This window comes from Aotus nancymaae, unplaced genomic scaffold, assembly GCF_030222135.1.
Source record: "Aotus nancymaae isolate 86718 unplaced genomic scaffold, 86718_ANA_hifiasm-v0.15.2.pri h1tg000095l, whole genome shotgun sequence".
Classification (NCBI taxonomy): domain Eukaryota; kingdom Metazoa; phylum Chordata; class Mammalia; order Primates; family Aotidae; genus Aotus; species Aotus nancymaae.
Genome location: NW_026988510.1, coordinates 283025 through 306769, shown reverse-complemented (window position 1 = coordinate 306769; position 23745 = coordinate 283025). Strand labels below are relative to the sequence as shown.

Genomic DNA, 23745 nt, shown 5'->3' with positions numbered 1-23745 from the left:
ATTAACCAGCTATGGTGGCGTGAGCCTGTAATCTCAGCTACCTGAAGACTAAGGCAAGAGAATTGCTGGAACGCGGTGGGGGGCAGAGGCTGCAGTGAGCCAAGATCACACAACCACACTCCAGCCTGGGCGACAGAGCAAGACCCTGTCTCAAGAAAAAGTCTTGCATGTTTTCTTCTAGTACTTTTATATACTCATTATTCTTTGTTCTTTAATGCACGCTGAATTGCTTTGGTATAAGGAAAAGATCCTCCTGACTCTATAAAAAAAAATTTGGCCGGGCAGAGTGGCTCATGCCTGTAATCCCAGCACTTTGGAAGGCCGAGGTCGGCAGATCACAAGGTCAGAAGTTCAAGACCAGACTGGCCAACATGGTGAAATTCCATCTCTAGTAAAAAAAATACAAAAATTAGCGGGACATGGTGGTTCCTGCCTGTAATCCCAGCTACTTGGAAGGCTGAGATAGGAGAATTGCTTGAAGTGCAACCCAGGAGATGAAGGTTGCAGTGAGCCGAGATCGTGCCACTGCACTCCAGCCTGGGCTACAGAGAGAGACACCGTCTAAAAAAAAAAAAAAATGTTAAGGTAGGGCGCAGTGGCTTACACCTGTAATCCAAGCACTTTGGGAGGACAAGGCGCGCAATCACGATGTGAGGAATTCGAGACCAAACTGGCCAATATAGTGAAACCCTATCTCTATAAAAAAAAAAAAAATTAGCCAGGCATGGTGGTGGGCACCTGTAATCCCAGCTACTCAGGAGGCTGAGGCCAAATAATCACTTAAAACCAAAAGGCAGAGGTTGTAGTGAGTAGAGATCGTGCCACTGCACTCCAGCCTAGGTGAAAGCAAAACTCCATCTTAAAAAATAGTTTAGGCCGGGCGCGGTGGCGCAGGCCTGTAATCCCAGCACTTTGGGAGGCTGAGGCGGGTGGATCACGAGGTCAAGAGATCGAGACCATCCCGGTCAACATGGTGAAACCCGTCTCTACTAAATACAAAAAATTAGCTGGGCACGGTGGCGCGTGCCTGTAATCCCAGCTACTCAGGAGGCTGAGGCAGGAGAATTGCCTGAACCCAGGAGGTGGAGGTTGCGGTGAGCCGAGATCATGCCATCGAAACTCCGTCTCAAAAAAAAAAAAAAAAAAAAAATAGTTTAGGCCAGGCGTAGTGGCGCAGGCCTGTTATCCCAGCACTTTGGGAAGCCGAGGCAGGTGGATTACAAGGTCAAGAGATCGAGATCAGCCTGGCCAACATAGTGAAACCACATCTCTACTAAAAATACAAAAATTAGCTGGGCGTGGTGGCGCACCCCAGTACTCCCAGCTACTTGGGAGGCTGAGACAAGAGAATCGCTTAAAGCCAGGAAGCGGAGGCTGCAGTGAGCCAAGATCACATCACTGCACTCCAGCTTGGCAACAGAGGGAGACTCTGTCTCAAAAAAAACAAAAAATATTTTAAATTAGTTAGGTATGGTGGCTCATGCCTGTAGTACAAGCTACTCAGGAGGGTTAAGTGGAAGGATCACTTGAGCCCAGGAGATTAAAGCTGCAGTCAGTTGTGATTGTGAGACTGAACTCCAGCCTGGGAGACAAAGCAAGACCCTAACTCAAAAAAAAAAAAAAAAAAAAAAAAAAAAAAAAAAAAACAGTCCTGATGTAGGCTGGGTACAGTAGCTCACACCTGTAATCCTAGCACTTTGGGAGGCTGACGTGGGTGGATTGCCTGAGGTCAGGAGTTCAAGGCCAGCCTGGCCAAGGCAGTAAGACCCTGTCTCTACTGAAAATACAAAAATTAGCTGGGCATAGTAGCAGGTACCTGTAATCCCAGCTACTTGGGAGGATGAGGCGAAAGAATCACTTGAACCTGGGAGGTGGAGGTTGCAGTGAGCCAAGATCACAACACTGCATCCAGCCTGGGCGACAGAACAAGACTCCATCTCAAAAAATAAATCAATCGGTCAGGCGCGGTGGCTCATGCCTATAATCCCAACACTTTGGGAGGCTGAGGCGGGTGGATCACGAGGTCAAGAGATCGAGACCATCCTGGTCAACATGGTGAAACCCCGTTTCTACTAAAAATACAAAAATTTGCTGGGCATGGTGGCGCATGCCTGTAGTCCCAGCTACTCGGGAGGCTGAGGCAGGAGAATTGCTTGAACCCAGGAGGCGGAGGTTGTGGTGAGCCGAGATAGCGCCACTGCACTCCAGTGTGGTGACAGAGCGAGACTCCATCTCAAAAAAAAAAAAAAAAGGCCAGGTGCAGTGGCTCAAGCCTAGTCAACAAGGTGAAACCCCGTCTCTACTAAAAATACAAAAATAAGCTGGGCATGGTGGTGCGCGCCTGTAGTCCCAATTACTCGGGAGGCTGAAGCAGGAGAATTGCTTGAACCCAGGAGGCGGAGGCTGCGGTGAGCCGAGATCGTGCCATTGCACTCCAGTTTGGGTGAGAACAGCGAAACTCTGTCCCAAAAAAAAAAAAAAAAAAAAAAAATACACAAAATAAGATAAATAAATGAATAGATACATATAGACATACATATATATATATATATATAAATCCTGATGTGAGCCTATGTTACCACCACCACCTAGTTTCAGTACTGCATTTTCTTTTTTTTAATGTTGATGGGGTCTTGCTATGTTGCCCAGGGTGGTCTAAAGCTCCTGGCCTCAAGCACCTGGCCCAGTATGCTATTTTTGACTGCGTCACAGTTTCCCCGAACTAAAGAGAATAACACATAAACCTCCTGTCTTCTGCTGGCTTAGGAGAGGAGAAAGGGAGGGGATCCAAGGTTCCAGATGCCCTCTCCCTACACTTTCAATCAATGCTTCCCAAATCTTTCACCACTACCTACAGAGGATCCTGATGCTGTCAATCCTTGAGCTTTTAGCAATCAAGGGAATAAGCTAAACTGGGTCTCTTCTTTCTACACTGCTGGCTCAGGATAGGTTTTCCTCAGGTTTGCTAAGTCATTATTATTGGTCCATGTGTTTCCTGCTTCCAAAGCTTTGTTTATAAGTGGGTGCAGTGGCTCATGCCTGTAATCCCAGCACTTTGGGAGGCTGAGGCAGGCAGACAACCTGAGGTCAAGAGTTCGAGACCAGCCTGGCCAACAAGGCGAAACTCCATCTCTAATAAAAACACAAAAACTAGTTCTTTCTCTGCTGCGAGCTTCCAAGATGACAAAGAAAAGAAGGAACAACGGTCGTGCCAAAAACGGCTGCGGCCACGTTCAGCCTATTCGCTGCACCAACTGTGCCCAATACGTGCCCAAGGACAAGGCCATTAAGAAATTCGTCATTGGACTCAAGCCTGTAATCCCAGCACTTTGGGAGGCCGAGGCGGGTGGATCACGAGGTCAAGAGATCGAGACCATCCTGGTCAACATGGTGAAACCCCGTCTCTACTAATACAAAAAATTAGCTGGGCATGGTGGCGCGTGCCTGTAATCCCAGCTACTCGGGAGGCTGAGGCAGGAGAATTGCCTGAACCCGGGAGGCGGAGGTTGCGGTGAGCCGAGATCGCGCCATTGCACTCCAGCCTGGGTAACAAGAGCGAAACTCCGTCTCAAAAAAAAAAAAAAAAAAGAAATTCGTCATTGGAAACATAGTGGAAGCCGCAGCAGTCAGGGAGACCATGTTGACCAGGATGGTCTCGATCTCTTGACCTCGTGATCCACCCGCCTCGGCCTCCCAAAGTGCTGGGATTACAGGCGTGAGCCACCGCGCCCGGCCAAGTCAGGGATATTTCTAAAGTGAGCGTCTTTGATGCCTATGTGCTTCTCAATCTCTATGTGAAGCTACATTACTGTGTGAGCTGTGCAATTCACAGCAAAGTAGTCAGGAATCGATCTCCTGAAGCCCGCAAGAACCAAACACCCCCACCCCGATTTAGACCTGCGGGTGCTGCCCCACGACCCCCACCAAAACCCATGTAAGGAGGTGAGTAAAAGATTGAAGACAACTATGCTCTAGAGAAAAATAAAATGGAAATTGTTCTTGATATTGCCTGTTAAGTGTATCTGTGCCAGATAAGGTGGGGATTTTGTGTGTGTCAGACCAAGTGTGAAGTAACAAGTAGTATTTTCATGGGGAAGAAAGCTTATTTATGTCATCAATTTTGTTGTTGTTGAGGGGGAGGGGTGGGAGATGGGAGTCTTGCTCTGTTGCCCAGGCTGCAGTGCAATGGCGCTATCTCAGCTCATTGCAACCTCTGCCTCCTGGGTTCAAGCGATTCTCCTGCCTTGGCTTTCCAAGTAGCTAGGATTAGAGACATGTGCCACCACACCCAGCTAATTTTTTGTATTTTTAGTAGAGATGGGGTTTTACTATATTGGCCAGGCTGGTCTGGAACACCTGACCTCAGATAATTCACCCCTTAGGTCTCCCAAAGTGCTGGGATTACAGGTGTGAGCCATCATGCCTGGCTGTTCATTTAAATTAAACCTTATTTGCAATCATGTCCTTGGCCTCACAACTTGCATAGCTGTGTGAAATAAAAAGTTTAGGCATCAAAAAATATATACAAAAACTAGCCAGGCATTGTGGCAGGCACCTGTAATCCCAGCTAGTAGAGCAGCTGAGACAACAGCATCTCTTTAACCCAGGAGAAAGGCTGCAGTGAGCCAAGATTGTGCCACTACACTCCAGCCTGAGACAGCGAGACTGTCTCAAAAGAAAACAAAACAACAACAAAAAGTTTTGTTCTGTTACCTCCTCTCCTACACTCTCCTATCTTTATAGCTTTATACTTTTTACAAATTCCCTTTTTTGACTCCTAAGGGGATTTCAGGAGAGGTAGCTGCATGTATTTTATCAGTCACATTTACCTGGATGCTTCTTTTTTAGTTTTAAAAATTATCATTCTGGCTGGGCACACTGGTTCACGCCTGTAATCCCAGCACTTTGGGAGGCCAAGGTGGGTGGATCCCAAGGTCAAGAGATCAAGACCATCCTGGCTAACATGGGGAAACCCCATCTCTACTAAAAATACAAAAATTAGCCAGGTAAGTTGGCAGACGCCTGTAGTCCCAGCTACTCGGGAGGGTGAGGCAGGAGAATCGCTTGAACCCATGAGGCAGAGGTTGCAGTGAGCCTAGATGATGCCACCGCACTCTAGCCTGGCAACAGAGCAAGACTCCATCTCAAAACAAAAAAAATTATTCCTTGGCAGGTGCGGTGATTCACGCTTGTAATCCCAGCACTCTGGGAGGCTGAAGTGGGAAGACTGCTTGAGCCTCCAAGTTCAAGACCAGCCTGAGCAACAAAGTAAGATCCCAGTAACAGAGTGAGACCCGCCCCAACATCTGTAATTAAAAAAAAAAATTAACCCCAGCTTGGGCAACAAAGTGAGACTCTGTCTCTACAAAAAACGAAACAAATGTTAAAACGTAGCCACGTATGGTGATGTACACCTATAGTTCCAGCTACTTGGGAGGCAGAGGTGGAAAGATCACTTGAGCCCAGTAGTTGAGCTATAGGGAGCTATGATGTCACTGCACTCCGGCCTGGGCAACAGTGAGGCTGTCTCAAGGAAAAACGTGTTTTTTGGTTTTTTTTTGAGACAGAGTCCTGCTCCAGCGCCCAGTCTGGAGTGCAAGTGCCATCCCAACTCATTGTAACCTCTGCCTCCCGGGTTCAATCGACTCTCCTGCCTTGGCCTCCCTAGCAGCTGGGATTACAGGCACCCAACACCATGACCGGCTATATTTTGTATTTTTAGCAGAGACAGGATTTCTCCACGTTGGCCAGGCTGGTCTCGAACTCCTAACCTTAGGTGATCCACTCTGTCTCCAAAGAAAAAAATAATAATAAAGAGTGAGACCCTGTCTCCAAAAAAAAAAAAAAAAAAAGACTTCAATTAAAGCAAATGTTCTCTCTTTTTTTTTTTTTTTTGAGACAGTTTCGCTCGTTACCCAGGCTGGAGTGCAATGGCACGATCTCCGCCTCCGAGGTTCAGGCAATTCTCCTGCCTCAGCGTCCTGAGTAGCTGCGATTAAAGGCACGCGCCACCATGCCCAGCTAATTTTTTGTATTTTTAGTAGAGACGGGGTTTCACCATGTTGAACAGAATGGTCTCAATCTCTTGACCTCGTGATCCACCCGCCTCGGCCTCCCAAAGTGCTGGGATTACAGGCGTGAGCCACCGCGCCCGGCCCCAAATGTTCTCTTGAAATAATAAAGCAATAGTTTCTCCAGGCCTAGTCTAGTATAAATATGCAATGGAAAATCCCGATTTTTGGTTTTGAAATGTAATTTATACTAGACTAGACTGCGAAAACAGTAACACTGAATCATAAGTACGCTACCTTTCCAGCAACTGCTGCAGGCTCACAATGCTTTGTACATGAAGACGCCACACCGCTTCAAGCAACAAAGAATTCTGAAGAAAATAAATAACAGCATTTGAGTCCTTTATACACGCATTTTCCTACAAAATGTTCAACCTAGACGCTTAACCACCGTGCCCTACTGAAAATTGCCATCAACCAAAAAGTAGAGCCGGAAATAAGCCGCTGTTTTTTACAAAATTGTTCTGGTTTTCAAACTCACTGGCCTTCGGACACTCGCACATTGTTACCTGACACTTCCTCCTCCTCCTCCTTCCCTCTTCCTACTGCTTTGGCACAGGCCGTGACCGGCACCCTGCCTGGGCTGCAGGCCCTGACTAGCTCCCCACCTGGGCTCTAGAGTAAACTACTTCCAACCCTTTCTCCACACTGTGGCCAACACAGTATTCCAAAACACATACTTGACATGTCAATCTCTTCTTTAGAAGCCTTCACTGGCTCCTCGTAGCTTCCAGGACAAAGGTCAGGCTTCACTGTGGCCTGTGGGTGTCCCGCATCTTTCCCACTCAACCCTCTCCCACTTGATAACCTCCATGCTCAGCTCAGACCCTGTGCTCCGGTCATACTGTCCGGATCTCCCTGTGGCCTCCCCTTCTCATCCCCCTAATTCACACTCTTCACACTCCGTGCAGGGAGGCTTTCCTAACTCTCCAATCTGATATGCACGTCCATTCTCTTCTCTGCAAATCTGTGAGCACCTGCATCATCGCAATTCTTGTGGATTTAGTGCCTTGCTTCCCCAACTAGATGAGAATGAGTGCGCGGGCCACAGCAATACCTGACAAATCCAACAAACCCTATAATGTATGCTGGATAAAAGATGGGAAAGGCCAGGAGCAGCGGCTCACGCCTGTAACCCCAACACTCTGGGAAGTCAACATGGGCAGATCACCTGAGTTCAGGAGTTGAAGACGATCCTGGCCAACATGGTGAAACCCCATCTCTACTAAAGATACAAAAATTAGCCAGGCGTGGTGGTCCACACCTGTAATCCCAGCACTTTGGGAGGCAGAGGCGGGTGGATCACAAGGTTAGGAGTTTAAGAACAGTCTGAGCAACATGGTAAAACTCCATCTCTACTAAAAATACAAGAAAATTAGCCAGGCGCGGTGTTGGGTGCCTGTAATCTCAGCTACTCAGGAGGCTGAAGCAAGAGAATCAACTGAATCCAGGAGACGGAGGTTACGGTGAGCCCAGATCACACCACTGCACTCCTGCCTGGGCAACAGAGTGAGACTTCATCTCAAAAAAAAAAAAAACAAAAACAAAAACAAAAACAGAAACATTTTTAATAGTTTACTGCCCTGGAAAACTCTTCACAATAATATACCCAAGAAGGCTGAGTATCATGCTTTTATGGTATGCTCTATTCTAATAAATATTACTAACGATGGGTGAATAGTGACAAAAATGGTAACTGAAGGTACCTCTTTCCAATCCATGGGGAATTTCTAAACCCTTTTTTTTTTTTTTTTTTTTTGAGATGGAGATTCACTCGTTACCCAGGCTGGAGTGCAATGGCACGATCTCGACTCACCGCAACCTCTGCCTCCTGGGTTCAAGCAATTTTCCTGCCTCAGCCTCCCGAGTAACTGGGACTACAGGCGCACGTCACCATGCCCAGCTAATTTTTGTATTTTTAGTAGAGACGGGGTTTCACCTCGTTGACCAGGATGGTCTCGATCTCTTGACCTCGTGATCCATCTCCCTCGGCTTCCCAAAGTGCTGGGATTATAGGCGTGAGCCACCGCGCCCGGCCTTCTAAACCCTTTTTCATCCACTCTCTGTAATTAGTAAGAAGCTTGGTAGAATTTCCAAGAAAACCTAGGGACTCTGTTGCTTCCATCCAGATCAACAAAACATTGCCTCAAACAGTGGAAAGTCAGATTTCCAATCTCAAATTTACCTGTATTTTCCACAATTCTTGACAAAAGGAAAGACGGGAGAACATATTGTGTGCCAATACGTACTGAGCAACGTCTAACAGGGAAGACAGCTTCTTCTGAAAAAGAGAGATTAAATGTTCTTAAAAACAGAGACAAATTACCTGAAACAATATATAAATTCTTTTGAAACGGAGTCTTACTCTGTCGCCCAAGCTGGAGTACAGCGGCACGATCTCAGCTCACTGCAACCCCTACCTCCAGGGTCCAAGAGATTCTCCTACCTCAGCCTCCCAAGTAGCTGAGATTACAGGCATGCACCACCGTGCCCATCTAATTTTTATGTTTTTAGTAGAGACAGGGTTTCACTATATTGGTCAGGCTGGTCTTGTAACTCCTGACCTCTCGATCCGCCCGCCTCGGCCTCCCAAATTGCTGGGATTACAGGCTTAAGCCTCCACGCCCAGCCTTACATGAAACACTATTAAAGAAATGTCCTATTTTCCCAACCAACTTAAAAGCAACAAGGGCAGGTTTCCTCATGTTTGCTGGTCTTACTCTCTGCTCCACGGTCAGCAGCACAGGGTGGCTGGGATCCACTGGAGCCGCACAGATCTGTCCCACACCAGAGGCAACCATCGTGGCTGAGAAAACACCCACAGGAACCCCAAGCCGTGAGGCCTGATCCTGCAAAGCAGAGCCTTAAAGACAAAACAAAACCACAGCTTTCTCTTAACATGAGACAAAATCTAAAACAAAAGACTTATAGTTTAAAATGCCTTAAAGATGAGGCACAGAAAACTGCCTTTTAAAGGGGCAAAACAGATGCAAAGGGAAAAACATGAGATAAACATTAGAATTTGACGACCCAAGCAGCTCACAATGCAACTGGTGGCAGCACCTGAACCCAGAGCTATGCATTCTATATGTTACGTTTCCCAGGACACAACAGGAGCAAGACAAAGAAACATATTCTGACGGAGAACTTTATCGTCTTTTTCCAAAGGAGCATAACAAATGGAGAACTCCAGCAGGCTCTTTCAAATACACAGTTTTACCCATTACTTCCAGATAAGCCTATTCCTGTTGACTCACATTGCTGTTTCGTGTCAAAATGAGGCAGGGATTTCCCAATGCTCTGCCAGACACCTGGTAGGCAGGAGCAGTCACTGGTGTGCTCAGTCCCCGGGGCCACCAGGTGGAATCTCACTCACAGCCCACAGGCAGCCACAATTCTCTGAGCAACTAGCCTCTGGTCTGCACTCAATAAAGTGAGACATGGTGGGCAACGTGGAAGAGGCAAAGTCAACCATTTTCTAATTTATTTGCCTTCCAAAATTAATTGTTATTTTTTGAGATGGTGACTCGCACTGTCACCCAGGCTGAGGGCAATATCGCAATCTCGGCTCACTGCAACCTCTGCCTGCCAGGTTCAAGCGATTGTCCTGCCTCAGTCTCCCAAGGAACTGGGATTACAGGCACGCACACACCACCATGCCTGGCTAATTTTTTGTAGTTTTAGTAAAGACGGGGTTTCACTATGTTGGACATACTGGTCTCAAATTCCTGAACTCGTGATCTGCCCGCCTCAGCCTTCCAAAGTGCTGGGATTACAGGCGTGAGCCACCACGACCAGCCAAATTAATTGTTCACTGGTATGAGTCACCTGGCATGGCACTTTCAGAGGCAGAGGCAGGCAGATCACCTGAAGTCAGGAGTCTGAGACTAATCTGACTAACATGGAGAAACCCCATCTCTAATAAAAACACAAAATTAGCTGGACAAGGTGGTGTGCGCCTATAATCCCAGCTACTCAGGAGAGCGAGGCAGGAGAATCATTTGAACCCAGAGGGCAGAGGCTGAAGTGAGCCAAGATTGCACTATTGCATTCCAGCCCAGGCAACAACAGTGAAACTCCACCTCAAAAAGACAAAAGAAAGGTAGACAGATCGGCCAAAGTGGCTTATGCCTGTAATCCCAACACTTCAGGAAGCTGATGTGAACGAACTGCTTGAGCTCAGGAGTTTGAGACCAACCTTAGCAATACGGCAAAACCCCATCTAAACAAAAAAATTAGCCAGGCAAGGTAGTACACACCTGTAGTCCCAGCAACTCAAGAGGCTGGAGTGGGAGGATCACCTGAGCCCAGGAGGTCAAGATGCAGTGAGATGTGATCACACCACTGCTCTCCTGGGCAACAGCAAGACCCTGTATCCAAGAAAAAAAAAGATAGAAAGGTAGACAATGCCATTTTTTTTTTTTTTTTTGAGATGGAGTTTTGCTCTAGTTGCCCAGGCTGGAGTACAATGGCGCAGTCTCGGCTCACTGCAACCTCTGCCTCCTGGGTTTGAGCAACTCTCCTGCCTCAGCCTCCCAAGCAGCTGGGATCACAGGCGCTCACCACCCTGCCCGGCTGAAATTCGTTATTTTATTTTTATTTATTTTGTTGCTGTTGCTGTTGTTGTTAGAGACGGAGTCTTCCTCTGCTGCCCAGGCTGGAGTGCAGTAGCATGACCTTAGCTCACTGTAACTTCCGCCTCCCGGGTTCAAGCAATTCTCATGCCTCAGCCTCCTGAGTAGCTGGGACTACAGGTGACCACCACCATGTCGAGTTAATTTTTTGTATTTTAGTAGAGATAGGGTTTCACCATGTTGCCCAATGTGGATAACTCCACCTCTGGGCACCAAGCAGGAAGAGCTAAGCAGACCCCGGCACCATCAGTGCCTGAAGAATAACTTACTGCTCATTTATTTTCTTTTTATATGATCATATCTTAGTTTGTAGACAAGAGTAGTAGCTAGAGCAGACATGATACAGAGCATGTACTAGGGAAAAACAGCCATACCAGAACAAGAATCAATGACCCAGGCAGTAGTGCCCCTGCCTGAAAGGGCATGCGCTACATGGCAGGTCGGCCCAGGCAGCAGCGTTCAGTATCATAAAGATACCCACTGTATGGCAGGCTTGGAGCAAGAGTTACTCCTGCTGTAAGGGAGCTCTAGTATCTTGTGTCCAGTTCTTGCAGAAGGCTGGCTTCAGGTCGGCAATCCTGTGAACGTTCGAGGGCTTAAAACCTCTCCGGTATAATCGCAGCTAGGTGGCCGTATACCCTGTCAGCTCTCTTGCTACTAGGCTGACTCAAAGACTCCTCCCACAGATATCCTCAGAAGTAGCCTGCCCCTGGATAAGCGATGTTGCACACTGCACCCTCCTTAATGCACACTGCCCATTGCCTAGCCTTGGGTACCAAACAGGGGTGGACCCCTTGTACTGCCCACCTCCCTGCCTCAGTGACAAAATGGGGGTGGACCCCTTGTACTGCCCACCTCCCTGCCTCAGTGACTTAAAGGGGTGGACCCCTTGTACTGCCCACCTCCCTGCCTCAGTGACCTAACGGGGGTGGACCCCTTGTACTGCCCACCTCCTTGCCTTGGGAACCAAACAGGGATGGACCCCTTGTACTGCCCACCTCCCTGCCTCGGTGACAAAATAGGGGTGGACCCCTTGTACTGCCCACCTCCCCATCTCGGTGACCTAATGGGGGTGGACTCCTTGCTTATCACTCATGTGACTGTCCTGGCCCTATCACTATCCTTAAGATGACCTGACTCACTACCCGTCCCAACCTGTACCTAATAAATACAGACGCACCTGGACACTCGAGGCATCGCCAGACTCCGCCTGTAAGTGGCATTGGCCCCCCCGAGCCCAGCTACTCTTATTCTGTCCTTCGGTGTTTTAACTCCTTCTCAGACCTGCGCCTCAGCACAGCAATAGGGGATACCCCACAACCCTAGTAGGGCTGGACCCTATAGCCCAGGCTAGTCTTGAACGCCTAAGCTTAGGCAATAAGCCTGCCTCGGCCTCCCAAAGTGCTGGGATTACAGGTGTGAGTCACCACACCCGGCCAATTTTGTATTTTCAGTAGAGACAGGGTTTCACCACGTTGCTCAGGCTGGTCTTGAATCCTGACCTCAGGTGATCTGCATGCCTTGGCTTCCCAAAGTGCTGGGATTACGGGCATGAGCCACCACGCCCAGCCAACAATGCCAATTTCTAGTCATTGGTTTCCAACGTATCTTCATCAGAAAGTTCATTTTTATCACAGGGGTGTGTGTGTGTGTGTGTGTGTGTGTGTGTGTGTGTGTACTGGCTATATCTTTAGCAGAATAAAACAAACTCAAAAATTAATGAATTAAAGGTTTATCTGTGTGGCTGAACTTGACTCCTTGGAATGAAAATGCATAATTTGTGAAATTCAAATATAATTATGGAAGTAAAAATCTGTATCATTTACCAATGCCATTGAGTAATCAGTTGTCAAGGGAGCCCTATTACTGAAGGTTATTTGAATAAAAATGTAAAACAATTACTGTTTTTTTCTAAAACAAGTCACTATATAATAAAGTTGTGAAGGATCAGAAAACAACTGTTGTTGACCCAGAACTTTCCCTGTCTCCCACTCTCAAGTTGCGGGGAGAAGGAGGTACCTAGAAAATTACTTCTGTTTTCCCATCTACTCTCCTGAGCACAGCACAACCTGTCTCACACTTCCACGAGTGAGGGGCACATCCCTGTTGCTGCCAGCTCTCACGTTTTTCCAAGGGACACTCTGGAGCCAACGGCTTCTGAGCCTCAGGATGAGTCAAACACTGTTTTTAAACACAGCATCGTAACAAGCCCAAAACCAAGTCACAAAAACATCATTTAGAATTTGACTACACACACAAGTGGAAATCCATCATCTGAGGAAATGTAAGTTTCTACTTAATTTAGCAAATGATGGTTACTATATAAAAACTTTTCTGCAATTCAAATAATGGAAATGAAGCTAGAACTTACCTATAAATGAACTAGAATGATTAGCATGGGCCTCAGAACTGCCACAGTCGATCAAGTTGCTGAGACACGATTTTTTACACTGTAGACCTTCTACCTAGAATTCAGAACACAATGAACTCCATTTTAAAAATTCAAGCTCTGGGATGGGTGCAGTGGCTCACGTCTGTAGTCCCAGCACTTTGAAAGGCTGAGGCAGGTTGATCACTTGAGGTCACGAGTTCAAGACCAGCCTGGCCAACATGGTGAAACCTCATCCCTACTAAAAATAAAAAAAATTAGCCAGGTGTAGGCCGGGTGCAGTGGCTCACGCCTATGATCCCAGCACTTTGGGAGGCTGAGGTGGGCGGAACACCTGAAGTCAAGAGTTTGAGATCAGCCTAACCAACACAGAAAAACCCCATCTCTACTAAAAATACAAAATTAGCTGGGCATGGTAGCGCATGCCTGTAATCCCAGCTACTCGGGAGGCTGAGGCAAGAGAATCCCTTGAACCTGGGAGGCGGAGGTTGCAGTGAGCTACTCCAGCCTGGGCAACAAGAACAAAACTCCATCACCAAAAAAAAAAAAATTAGCTGGGAGTAGTGGTGCACACCTGTAATCCCAGCTACAGGAGGCTGAGGCAAGAGAATTGCTTGAACCTGGGAAGCAGAGGTTGCAGTGAGCCAAGATCGTGAGATTGTACGCCAGCCTGGGTGACAGAGTGAGATGTCTCAAAAAAAAAAAAAAAAAATTGAAGTTCTGTGAATAAACAAAAGCTGTGTGTAATTAATGCTTGCCTACTGGGCTATTTACAATTTTTTGGCTCACTGCAACTTCCACCTCCCGGATGCTGGTTGAAGCGATTCTCCTGCTTCAGCCTCCTGAGCAGCTGGGATTACAGGCGCGTGCCACCATGCCCAGATAATTTTTGTATTTTTAGTAGAGACGGGTTTCAACACGTTGGCCAGGGTGGTTTCTAACTCTTGACCTCGTGATTCACCTGACTCGGCCTCCAAAAGTGCTGGGGTTACAGGTGTGAGCCACAGAGCCCGACGGAGGGAGTTTCATTCTTGTCGCCCAGACTGGCGTGCAACGGCGCGGTCTCGGTCCACCGCCACCTCAGCCTCCCGAGTAGCTGGGATCACATGCGGGCGCCACCAGGCTCAGCTATTTTTTTTGGTATTTTTAGTAGAGACGAGTTTTCACCATGTTGGCCAGGCTGGTCTTGAACGCCTCATCTCAGGTGATCCAAATGCCTCGGCCTCCCAAAGTGATGGAATTACAGGCTTGAGACACTGTGCCCGTCTTTTTTTTTTTTTTTTTGTGACGGAGTTTCGCTCTTGTTTCCCAGGCTGGAGTGCAATGGCGCAATCTCGGCTCACCGCAACCTCCGCCTCTTGGGTTCAGGCAATTCTCCTGCCTCAGCCTCCTGAGTAGCTGGGATTACAGGCACGCGCCACCGTGCCCAGCTAATTTTTTTGTATTTTTAGTAGAGACGGGGTTTCACCGTGTTGACCAGGATGGTCTCGATCTCTTGACCTCGTGATCGACCCGCCTCGGCCTCCCAAAGTGCTGGGATTACAGGCGTGAGCCACCGCGCCCGGCCTTTTTTTTTTTTTTCTTTAAATAAAAGGGGCAGGTCTCACCTTGTTGCCCAGACTGGTCAGAACTCCCGCAGAGGGCTCAGGCGACCCTCCCCTCTGCGGACCAGACCCCCGTGCCCGCCGCCTCGGGGGTTTTCTTAGGAAGGCTTTGCCAGGGCCGGGCTCGAAAACCCCGAATCTCACTCTGCCGGCAGACGGACACCAGCTTCCTCTTACCTCAAGCAACAGGGCACTCAGGTCCTGGCGGCTTCTCAGGAGGCGCACAGCTGATTCCTTTAATTTCTGTGCCCTCTCGGGATTGTACTTTTGCCTCTTGACCCTTCCGGCTACGGAGAGAAGTCAGTTCCAAGCGTCACGGCGCTGTGGACACAGGGGTCCCCGGCTGGACACCCTCCCAAACGGACCGGCCCTCCTCCCCAGGGCGCAGGTCTCGCCCCCGCGCAGAGGGCCCGGGGGAGGGAAGGCCGGGGGAGGCCGGCGAGGGGAGGCCTCGGCGCTGCGGGGAACCCCAGGCCGCGGGAGCGCGCGGGCGGACCCCGAAAGAACCTCGGTTCGCGGAGCCGCCCACCCCAGACCCGGCTCTGACGCGGCAGCCGGCGGAGGCGGCGTTCGGGAAAGGAGGGGGCGCCCCGGGGGCGCGGGCTGGGGCGGGGGGCGCAGGAGGGGCCGGGTCGAGGCCGGGTCCGTGGCAGCCGCACCGCCCCAGCCTAGCGCCCGCCCCAGCCCAGCCCCCCGGGCGCGGCCTCCTGGGGGGGTCGGACTGGCGGAGGCTCGGGCGAGAGGGGTCGGGGTTCCCGGGAACCCGTCCGGGGCCCGGCGCCGCCCACGCCCGCCTACCCAGCAGCTCGGCCCAGGACCTCCGGCGGCCCCCTGGGCCCTGGCCGGAGGAGGAGTTCGGGACCCGCGAGTCGGACATGGCCCGAGCTCCTGCGGCCCCGGCGGCGACTCACTGCGGCTGAGCCCGCGCTGAGCCCGCGCTGCCTTCCTATTGGCTGCGGCCAGGCGCGCGCGTCCATTGGCTGGTGGCACCCAGGCCACGCCCTTACGCTCCGGGCGTCGCGACGCGGCCTTGTGCGTCGTGGCGGAGGCGCCTGCGCGTGGGAAGGGCGGGCTGGGATTCGCCACGCCGCGGTGTCATCCGCCGAGGCGTCTCGCGCGGGAGCCTGCGGCCCCTCTGGCGTGGTTCCTGCAGGGGATGATGGGGTCGGTCCGAAGAGACCGCCTGGCCGGCCAAGCCGAGGGAGGCGCCGAGCAGCGCTGTTCCTCCTCCCGGCGGCCAAACGGTCCTCGCGCGGGGCTGCGTTTCAGCAGCCGGGGGCCTGTGGCCCCTGCACTTTGGGAGGCCGAGGCCGGAGGTCGCTTGAGCCCGGAAGTTCCACACCAGCCTCGGCAACAAAGCGAGACCCCATCTCTTTTTTTTTTTTTCTTTTGAGATAGAGTCTTGCTCTGTCTCTTAGGCTGGCCTGTAGTGACGCTGCCCGGCTCACTGCAACCCGCGACTCCGGGTTCAAGCGATTCTCCTGCCGGGCGTGGTGGCGCGCGCCCGTAGTCCCAGCTACTCGGGAGGCTGAGGCAGGAGAATTGCCCGAACCCAGGAGGCGGAGGTTGCGGTGAGCCGAGATCGCGCCACTGCACTCCAGCCTGGGTAACGAGAGCGAAACTCCGTCTCAAAAAAAAAAAAAAAATTCGTCAAAGGAGTGCGTGAGGGAAGCTGTGGGCCTCAAAGCCCTGGGGAAGTAGAGGCCGGGGAGGCCCCGGGAGGCCGCCGCCTCCTCCCTTAGCAGTGGCCTTGGAGCCAGGGAAGGGATTCAGCCCAAGGGCCGTGTTCCCCGGCAGCCGGCTTTGTGTCGGCTGCTTAGATCACCACATTCAGCACCACAAATGCTCTTCGGTGTGACCTGAGGCACAGCGGGGGCCTTGGATCCACGAGCTGGGTGCGGAGCAGGAATGAGAATTGACGAATCCTTGAAACCCCCGCAAAGACTCGTGCACAGCCTGACTCAGACACATTGCAGTCTGCTGGCCGAGGGCAATGGCGTGGACCAGGGGACCGGCCAGCCCGTCGGGAGGGTGCACAGGCAGAGCCTCAGGAGGAGGCTGGCTGATGGAGCCAGAGAGACCCCGGGTAAGCCAGGACCCTGTTAGGAACCCTGTTCTCCTCCCATCCTGGCCACGCCTGGGCCGCAGCAAGCGCCGAATGTCTGAATCTCAAAGGTGGCTTCCGTGCACCTCTTAGATTAGTTGAGTGGGGAGTTTATGAAGCTTTGGGCTGCACTTCCCCCTTGGTCATCAGTCGCCCTGAGAAAAGTCTTTCTCTTAATTCCACCAGACTGCTAGCAAGAATGGAACCCTGGTTTTTAATTTTCATTTTGAAAGTCTCCCTTTGTGGCTCAGCCTGGAGGGCAGTGGCGTGATCACGTCAACCAAATAAGTGATGCTCCCACCTCAGCCTCCCGAGTAGCTAAACCTACAGGTGTGCACTACCACACCTGGCTAATTGTTTTGTCTTTTTGAGACAGGGTCTCGGTCTCTTATCCAGGCTGGAGTGCAGTGGCACAATCAGCTCACTGCAGCCTTGACCTTCCTGGGCTCAAGTGATTCTCCTTCCTTGGCCTCCCAAGTAGCTGGGACCACAGGTGTGCACCATTATGCCTCACTAATTTTCTCTATTTTTTGTAAACATGGGGTTTGCTATGTTGCCCAGGCTAGTCTCAAACTCCCAGCTTTAAGCAATCCTCCTGCCTCACCATGAGGTCAGGATACTGAGCCCATCATGGCCAACCCTGTCTCTACTAAAAATACTAAAAGTAGCTGGGTGTCGTGGCATACGCCTGTAGTCCCAGCTATCTGGGAGGCTGAGGCAGGAGAATGGCTTGAATCCAGGAGGCGGAAGTTGCAGTGATCCGAGATCCCGCCACTGCACTCCAGCCTGGGCGACAGAGTGAAACTCCATCTCAAAAACAAAACAAAACAATCCTCCTTCGTCAGCCTCCCAAAGTGCTGGGATTACAGACATAAGCCACCACACCCAGTCTTTTTTTAAAATTTTTTTCCTTAGCACTTTTTCTAAAGTTCTAACTCAACTAGTTTTTAACTTTTGTAGAGATGAGGTCTCACCACGCCATGTTGCCAAGGCTGGACCAAAACTCCTGGACTCAAGCAGTTCTCCCACTTCAGCTTCCCAAAGGGCGTGCTTACAGGCATGAGCCACACTGCCTGGCCCTGATTATTTTAATTAGCAAAACATCAGATTTATTCATCTTCTTTTTTTGGTTTTTGTTTTTGAGACAGATGTTCACTCTTGTTGCCCAGGCACCACCATGCCTGGCTAATTTTGTATTTTTGGTAGAAACGAGGTTTCTACACGTTGGTCAGGCTGGTCTCGAACTCCTGACCTCAGGTGTTCCACCCGCCTTGGCAGAAATTTCTCCAAGTGAAATGATAAGTCATAAATGTCACCAGCACGTGCAAGCAGGGTCCAGCTACCAGCCTGGAAAGGAGCCGTGCTCAGAAACACTCAGGTGAGTGCAGACCCCCAAGGCCACTGAGCTGGCCAGCATCATCACACTGGGAGACTCTCGATAGAGGCTGAGCCTCGCCTGGGTGAGGCTTCATGCTGCTAATACTGCTCATGGACAGGGCTGGCACATGGAGCCAGGGTCATGTACCCTGTCCTGCAGCAGCCCCAAAACTCCGCATGTCTCTCCCAGAGGCTGCCATATGGGTCTGCCTCTGATCACAGGGAAAGCTGGCCCAGGGAATTTTCATGCTGAGGTGTTCACTAAGGTGGGGGACATGGAATTCCTAAGACCCTTCCTTGCTCAGCACCCAGACTGCTCAGGAGGTAGCACGGGCCAAAGAACGCTTTTGTGCCTCGGTTTCTCCATTTGTAACACCAGCCTGACATGCTCAGGAGCGGTTCTGCCATTGTCTGCACACTTTGAGGTATGTGTGAAAGTCCAGAGTCACCTTTCACTGCTGAAGTCCGGCTGAGACCCCACCCAGCAGACACCCAAGTGAGGAGTGTCCTTTTCCTGGAAATGCTCCTTCCACAAGGGAACCAGCGGGGTCCACAGTGGCCGCTCAGGTCTCCTCAGGGGCTGCCTCTGCCCATCCCGATGGCATCTGGTAGGAGCTCACACCACTGCTTCTACACACTCCTGAGAAGGACATCTCTTTTTTTGAGACAGAGTTTCACTCTTGTTGCCCAGGCTGGAGTACAATGCTGTGATATCAGTTCACTGCAACCTCTGCCTCCTGGGTTCAAGCGAGTGTCCTGCCTCCACCTCCAGAGTACCTGGGATTACAGTCAAGTGCCATCACGCCCGGCTAATTCTGTATTTTTAGTAGAGACAGGGTTTTTGCATGTTGGTTAGGCTTGCCTCGAACTCCCGACCTCAGGTAATCCGCCCACCTCAGCCTCACAAAGTGCTGGAATTACAGGCATGAGCCACTGCGCCTGGCTAGATGGACTATCTCTAAGAAATAAATGAGGGAGTTCCTCACCGCTCACAACTGAAAGTGGGAGCTTCACTACTCCAGATTCCTGGATTTCAGACAAAAGAGAGGAAGGTGGGTAGGAGAAGGAGAGACAAGCGGGTGGGGCTGGCAGAAGGCGGAGGATCCCAGCTGCCACTCATCCGACAAGAGAGCCCCAGCACAGGCCAGGTGTAGTGGCTCATGCCTATAATCCCAGCACTTTGGGAGGCCAAGGCGGGTAGATCACGAGGTCAGGAGTTCAAGACCAGCCTGGCCAAGATGGTGAAACCCCGTCTCTACTAAAAATACAAAAATTAGCCAGGCACGGTGGCGGGCGCCTGTATCCCGGCTACTCAGGAGGCTGAGGCAGGAGAATTGCTTGAACCTAGCAGGCAGAGGTTGCAGTGAGCCAAGATTGCACCATTGCACTCCAGCCTGGGCAGCAGAGTGAGACTCCGTCTCAGAAAAAAAAGGAGGGGGTGGGGGTAATTAAAAAAAAAGAGAAGGGCCGGGCACGGTGGCTCACGCCTGTAATCCCAGCACTTTGGGAGGCCGAGGCAGGTGGATCATGAGGTCAAGAGATCGAGACCATCCCGGTCAACATGGTGAAACCCCGTCTCTACTAAAAATACAAAAAATTAGCTGGGCATGGTGGCGCATGCCTGTAATCCCAGCTACTCAGGAGGCTGAGGCAGGAGAATTGCCTGACCCCAGGAGGCGGAGGTTGCGGTGAGCTGAGATCGCGCCATCGCACTCCAGTCTGGGTAACAAGAGCGAAACTCCGTCTCAAAAAAAAAAAAAAGAGAGAAAGACAGTCCCAGCAGCACAGGCCAGGCACAGTGGCTCACACCTGTAATCCCAGCACTTTGGAGGCCAAGGCAGGCAGATCACTTGAGGTCAGGAGTTCAAGACAACCCTTGCCAACCTGGTAAAACCCCATCTCTACTAAAAATTCAAAAATTAGGCCAGGTGCAGTGGCTCACGCCTGTAATCCCAGCAATTTCAGAGGCCAAAGTGGATGGATCACAACATCAGGAGTTCGAGACTAGCCTGGTCAATATGGTGAAACCCCCCCATCTCTACTAAAAATACAAAAATTGGCTGGGTGTGGTGGCGTGTGCCTGTAGGGAGGCTGAGGCAGAACAATCGCTTGAACCTAGGAGGTGGAGGTTGCAGTGAACCAAGATTGCACCACTGCAGTCGAGCCTGGACGACAGAGCAAGACTCTGCCTCACACACACACAAAAACAAATTTTTAATAAAATAAAAATACAAAAATTAGCTGGACATGGGGGCGTGCACCTGTAATCCCAGCTACTCAGGACGCTGACACAGGAAAGTCATTTGAACCCAGGAGGCGGAGGCTGCAGTGAGCCGAGATCCCACCATTGCACTCCAGCCTGGGCGACAGAGCGAGACTCCGTCTCAGAAACTAAAGAAAGAAAATACCCTCCAGGCCAAGGAGTAACAGCAGCCACTGCCATGGCAGTGAGGGAAGACATACAGAGAGTCCAGGGAAGGCTGGACCATGGGGTGCAGCGACCCAGCCCCTGCCATAAGCAGAGAGGTGTGCAGAGGTAAGCACGGCGACCACAAAGCCACAAAACCCAAACCCAGCTCAGCTCCTAAGCTGACGCCACTGGCCTGCAGGCAGCGTGTGGCGTTCAGTCAGAAACTGTGAGACCCAAAAAAGAAAACAACAGCCTTTAAAAGACAAAGTGGGCCGGGCACGGTGGCTCATGCCTGTAATCCCAGCACTTTGGGAGGCTGAGCCCGGCCGGTCAACAGGTCAGGAGTTTGAGACCAGCCAGACCAACATAGTGAAATCTCATCTGCACTAAAAATACAAAAAGTGCGCCAGACATGGTGGCACATGCCTGTAGTCCCAGCAACTCAGGAGGCTGAGGCAGGAGAATCCCTTGAACCTGGGAGGTGGAGGTTGTGGCGAGCCAAGATCGCGCCACTGAACTCCAGTCTGGGCGACAGAGCCGGACTCCATCGCAAAAAAAAAAAGGCAAAGACAAAGTGGCCGAACGTGGTGGCTCATGCCTGTGATCCCAGCATGTTAGGAGGCTGAGGCAGGTGGATCACTTGAGGCCAGGAGTTCAAGACCACCCTGGCCAACATGGTAAAATCCCCATCTCTAATAAAAATACCAAAAAAATTAGCCAGGCATGGTGGCTCAAGCCTGTAATCCCAGCTACTCAGGAGCTGTGGCACTAACTATTTGGGTTCACTTGAACCCAAGAGGCTGAGGCTGCAGTGAGCTGAGGTAGCGCCACTGCACTCCAGCCTGGGCGATAGAGCAAGACTGTGGGTAACCCCCCATATAGGCACCAAGGAATAAAAGCTAAGCAGAACCCTGGCACAGTTAGGGCCTGAGGAATATCTCACTTTATAGTATTACTACTCAGCTATTTCCTTTTATGTAATCCTTTACATAATCATATATTAGTTTATGGAAATAGGGCTTAACAAATCCCTTTATATAATCCTCTATGTATACTCATATAATAGTTAATAGTGTGAGTGCCTAAAAAATATTTCCCTACATATATACCTATAATCATATCTTAGTTCATAATCGGAGGAATGCCTAGAGTGGACACAGCACAGAGCATGAATTAAGGAATAAGCAGCTTATAGTCGGAGGAATGCCTAAAGCAGACACAGTGCAGAGCATGATTTAAGGGAAAAACAGTTACACCAGGACAACAACCCATGGCCCAGGCGGCAGCGTTCAGTATCGTAAAGATACCCACTGTATGGCAGGACTGGGGCGAGAGCCACTCCTCCTGATAAAGGAGTTGTAGGACCTTGCTCCAGTTCTTGTGGAAGGCTGCCCTCAGACCGGCAATCCACCTTGGTGACTGTGAACTTTATCAGCTCTTGCTACTGTGCTGCTTGAAAAGCATCTTCCCATAGAACCCATTGGAAGCTGCCAGAAGGTGGCGGTAACCCTGACAGCTCTGTCACTGCTGTGTGACTTAAAGCATCCTCCTATAAATCTTCTTAGAAGTAGTTTGCCCATAGACAGAAGTATTGCACACTGCACCCTCTTCACTGCGCACGGCCCACCTTCAAGCCTCGGTGACCTAATGGGGGTGGACCCCTTACTGCACACGGCCCTTGCCTTCATGGGAAAGGGCCCCTTGCTGCGCACCGTCCACCTCCTGGCCTAGGTGACCTAATGGGGGTGGACCCCATGTTTTATTGCTCACGACCCTATCACTATCCTTAAAGATGATTTCACTCACTGCCCTGCCCCCTAACCTATACACAATAAATACTCACGCTTCTGGACATTCGGGGCCTCGCCTGTCTCCGCTCATAGGTGGCGTGGCCCCCTGAGCCCAGCTGCGTTTTCTTTGCACTTCTGTGTCCCGTCTCTTTATTTCTCGAATCCTTCGCCTCAGCACAGCATAAGGCTCATCCCACGACGCTGTGGGGCCCTCAGCCCTATACAAGACCCTGTCTCAAAAAAAAAAAAAAAAAGACAAAGCAATTAACGGAACCAGACTCAGAGGTCACTGAGAAATCGAAACAGACTGGAAATTTAAAATAACTGTGATTAATATGTGAAGGTCTCCTGTATGAAAGGTGAACAATGTTCACGAAGAGAAGAGGAAACTCATCAGACCGTAAGAAAGAAACCACGCAGTAACAGGTAACACTCTCGATGGGGCAGCGGTAGGCTCAACACCGAGAAAAACAGGAATTACCCACATTGGAAAACAAAGAGAAAAAAGTTTAAGACAAGCAAAGGCATCCAAAACTTGTGGAAAATATCAAATGATGTAATTCATGTACTAGGGCTCCCAAAAGAAGAAGAAAGAGCAAAGCAGAAAAAACACTTGAAGAGAAAATTACCAAGAATTTTCCCAAAATAATGAAAGACAACCAAGTGCAGACCTGAGCTCGGTGCACACACGAAACATGATAAATGTGAACCCCCACCTCACACGCGTACTGTATTCAAACTGTGGAAATCACAGAGAGAGAAAACGTGAAGAATGGCCAGAGAAAAAAGACACAGTAAATACGGCAACAAAGGTAACACTTGCAGCCTGGGCAATGTGGCAAGACCCTGTCTCTATGTCTCTACAAAAAATACAAAAATTAGCCCAGCGTGGTGACATGAGCCTGTAGTCCCAGCTACTTGGGAGGCTGAGGTGAAAGGATCACTTGAGCCCAGGAGGTTGAGGCTGCAGTAAATCACTCCAGCCTGGTTGACACAGTGAGAAGCTGTCTCAAAAAAAGAAAAAGTGGGGATAGCCAGGCGCAGTGGTTCACACCTGTAATCCCAGCACTTTGGGAGGCTGAGGTGGATGAATCCACCTGAGGTCAGGAGTTCGAGGCCACCCTGGCCAACATGGCGAAACCCCATCTCTACTAAAATTACAAAAATTATCCTTGCATTGTTGCCAGGTTTTGGGGTGCAGGGGAGCGCTTAGCTCCCCCGAGAGGACGTTTTTGCAGGCTCTTGGTCTCTGACTCACCCAAGAATGGGAGAGGGAATCTCGCCAGGCACAGTATGCTTGTAAAGTGAATACCAGACCCCGAAAAGTTATTGCAGAAAGTGATTTATTTAGGCAGAGAGAAAAAGG

General features: G+C 50.3%; 2 protein-coding genes across 10 annotated transcripts in view; one reads left to right on the top strand and one right to left on the bottom strand.

Annotated features, from left to right (window-relative positions):
• The window catches only part of FANCA (FA complementation group A), an 84334-nt gene extending 68727 nt beyond the window's left edge, over positions 1 to 15607 (bottom strand). For 8 of the 9 annotated variants that reach the window (XM_064369948.1, XM_064369950.1, XM_064369952.1 and 5 more), the window contains exons 1-6: positions 15497 to 15575; positions 14876 to 14985; positions 13077 to 13170; positions 8792 to 8934; positions 8257 to 8352; positions 6309 to 6382 (exon numbers count right to left, since the gene is read on the bottom strand). In XM_064369948.1, the coding sequence (XP_064226018.1) occupies positions 6309 to 6382; positions 8257 to 8352; positions 8792 to 8934; positions 13077 to 13170; positions 14876 to 14985; positions 15497 to 15575 (596 nt within the window). Of the gene's footprint in view, positions 1 to 6308; positions 6383 to 8256; positions 8353 to 8791; positions 8935 to 13076; positions 13171 to 14875; positions 14986 to 15496 lie in introns of all 9 variants that reach the window. The other variant, XM_064369949.1, reaches the window with a different exon arrangement.
• LOC110568318 (small ribosomal subunit protein eS26-like) lies at positions 3181 to 3938 on the top strand. The gene is made up of 2 exons (XM_021670993.2): positions 3181 to 3346; positions 3739 to 3938. The coding sequence occupies exons 1-2, from the start codon at positions 3181 to 3183 to the stop codon at positions 3936 to 3938; spliced, it is 366 nt and encodes a 121-aa protein (XP_021526668.2).
• Positions 15608 to 23745: the final 8138 nt, after the last annotated feature.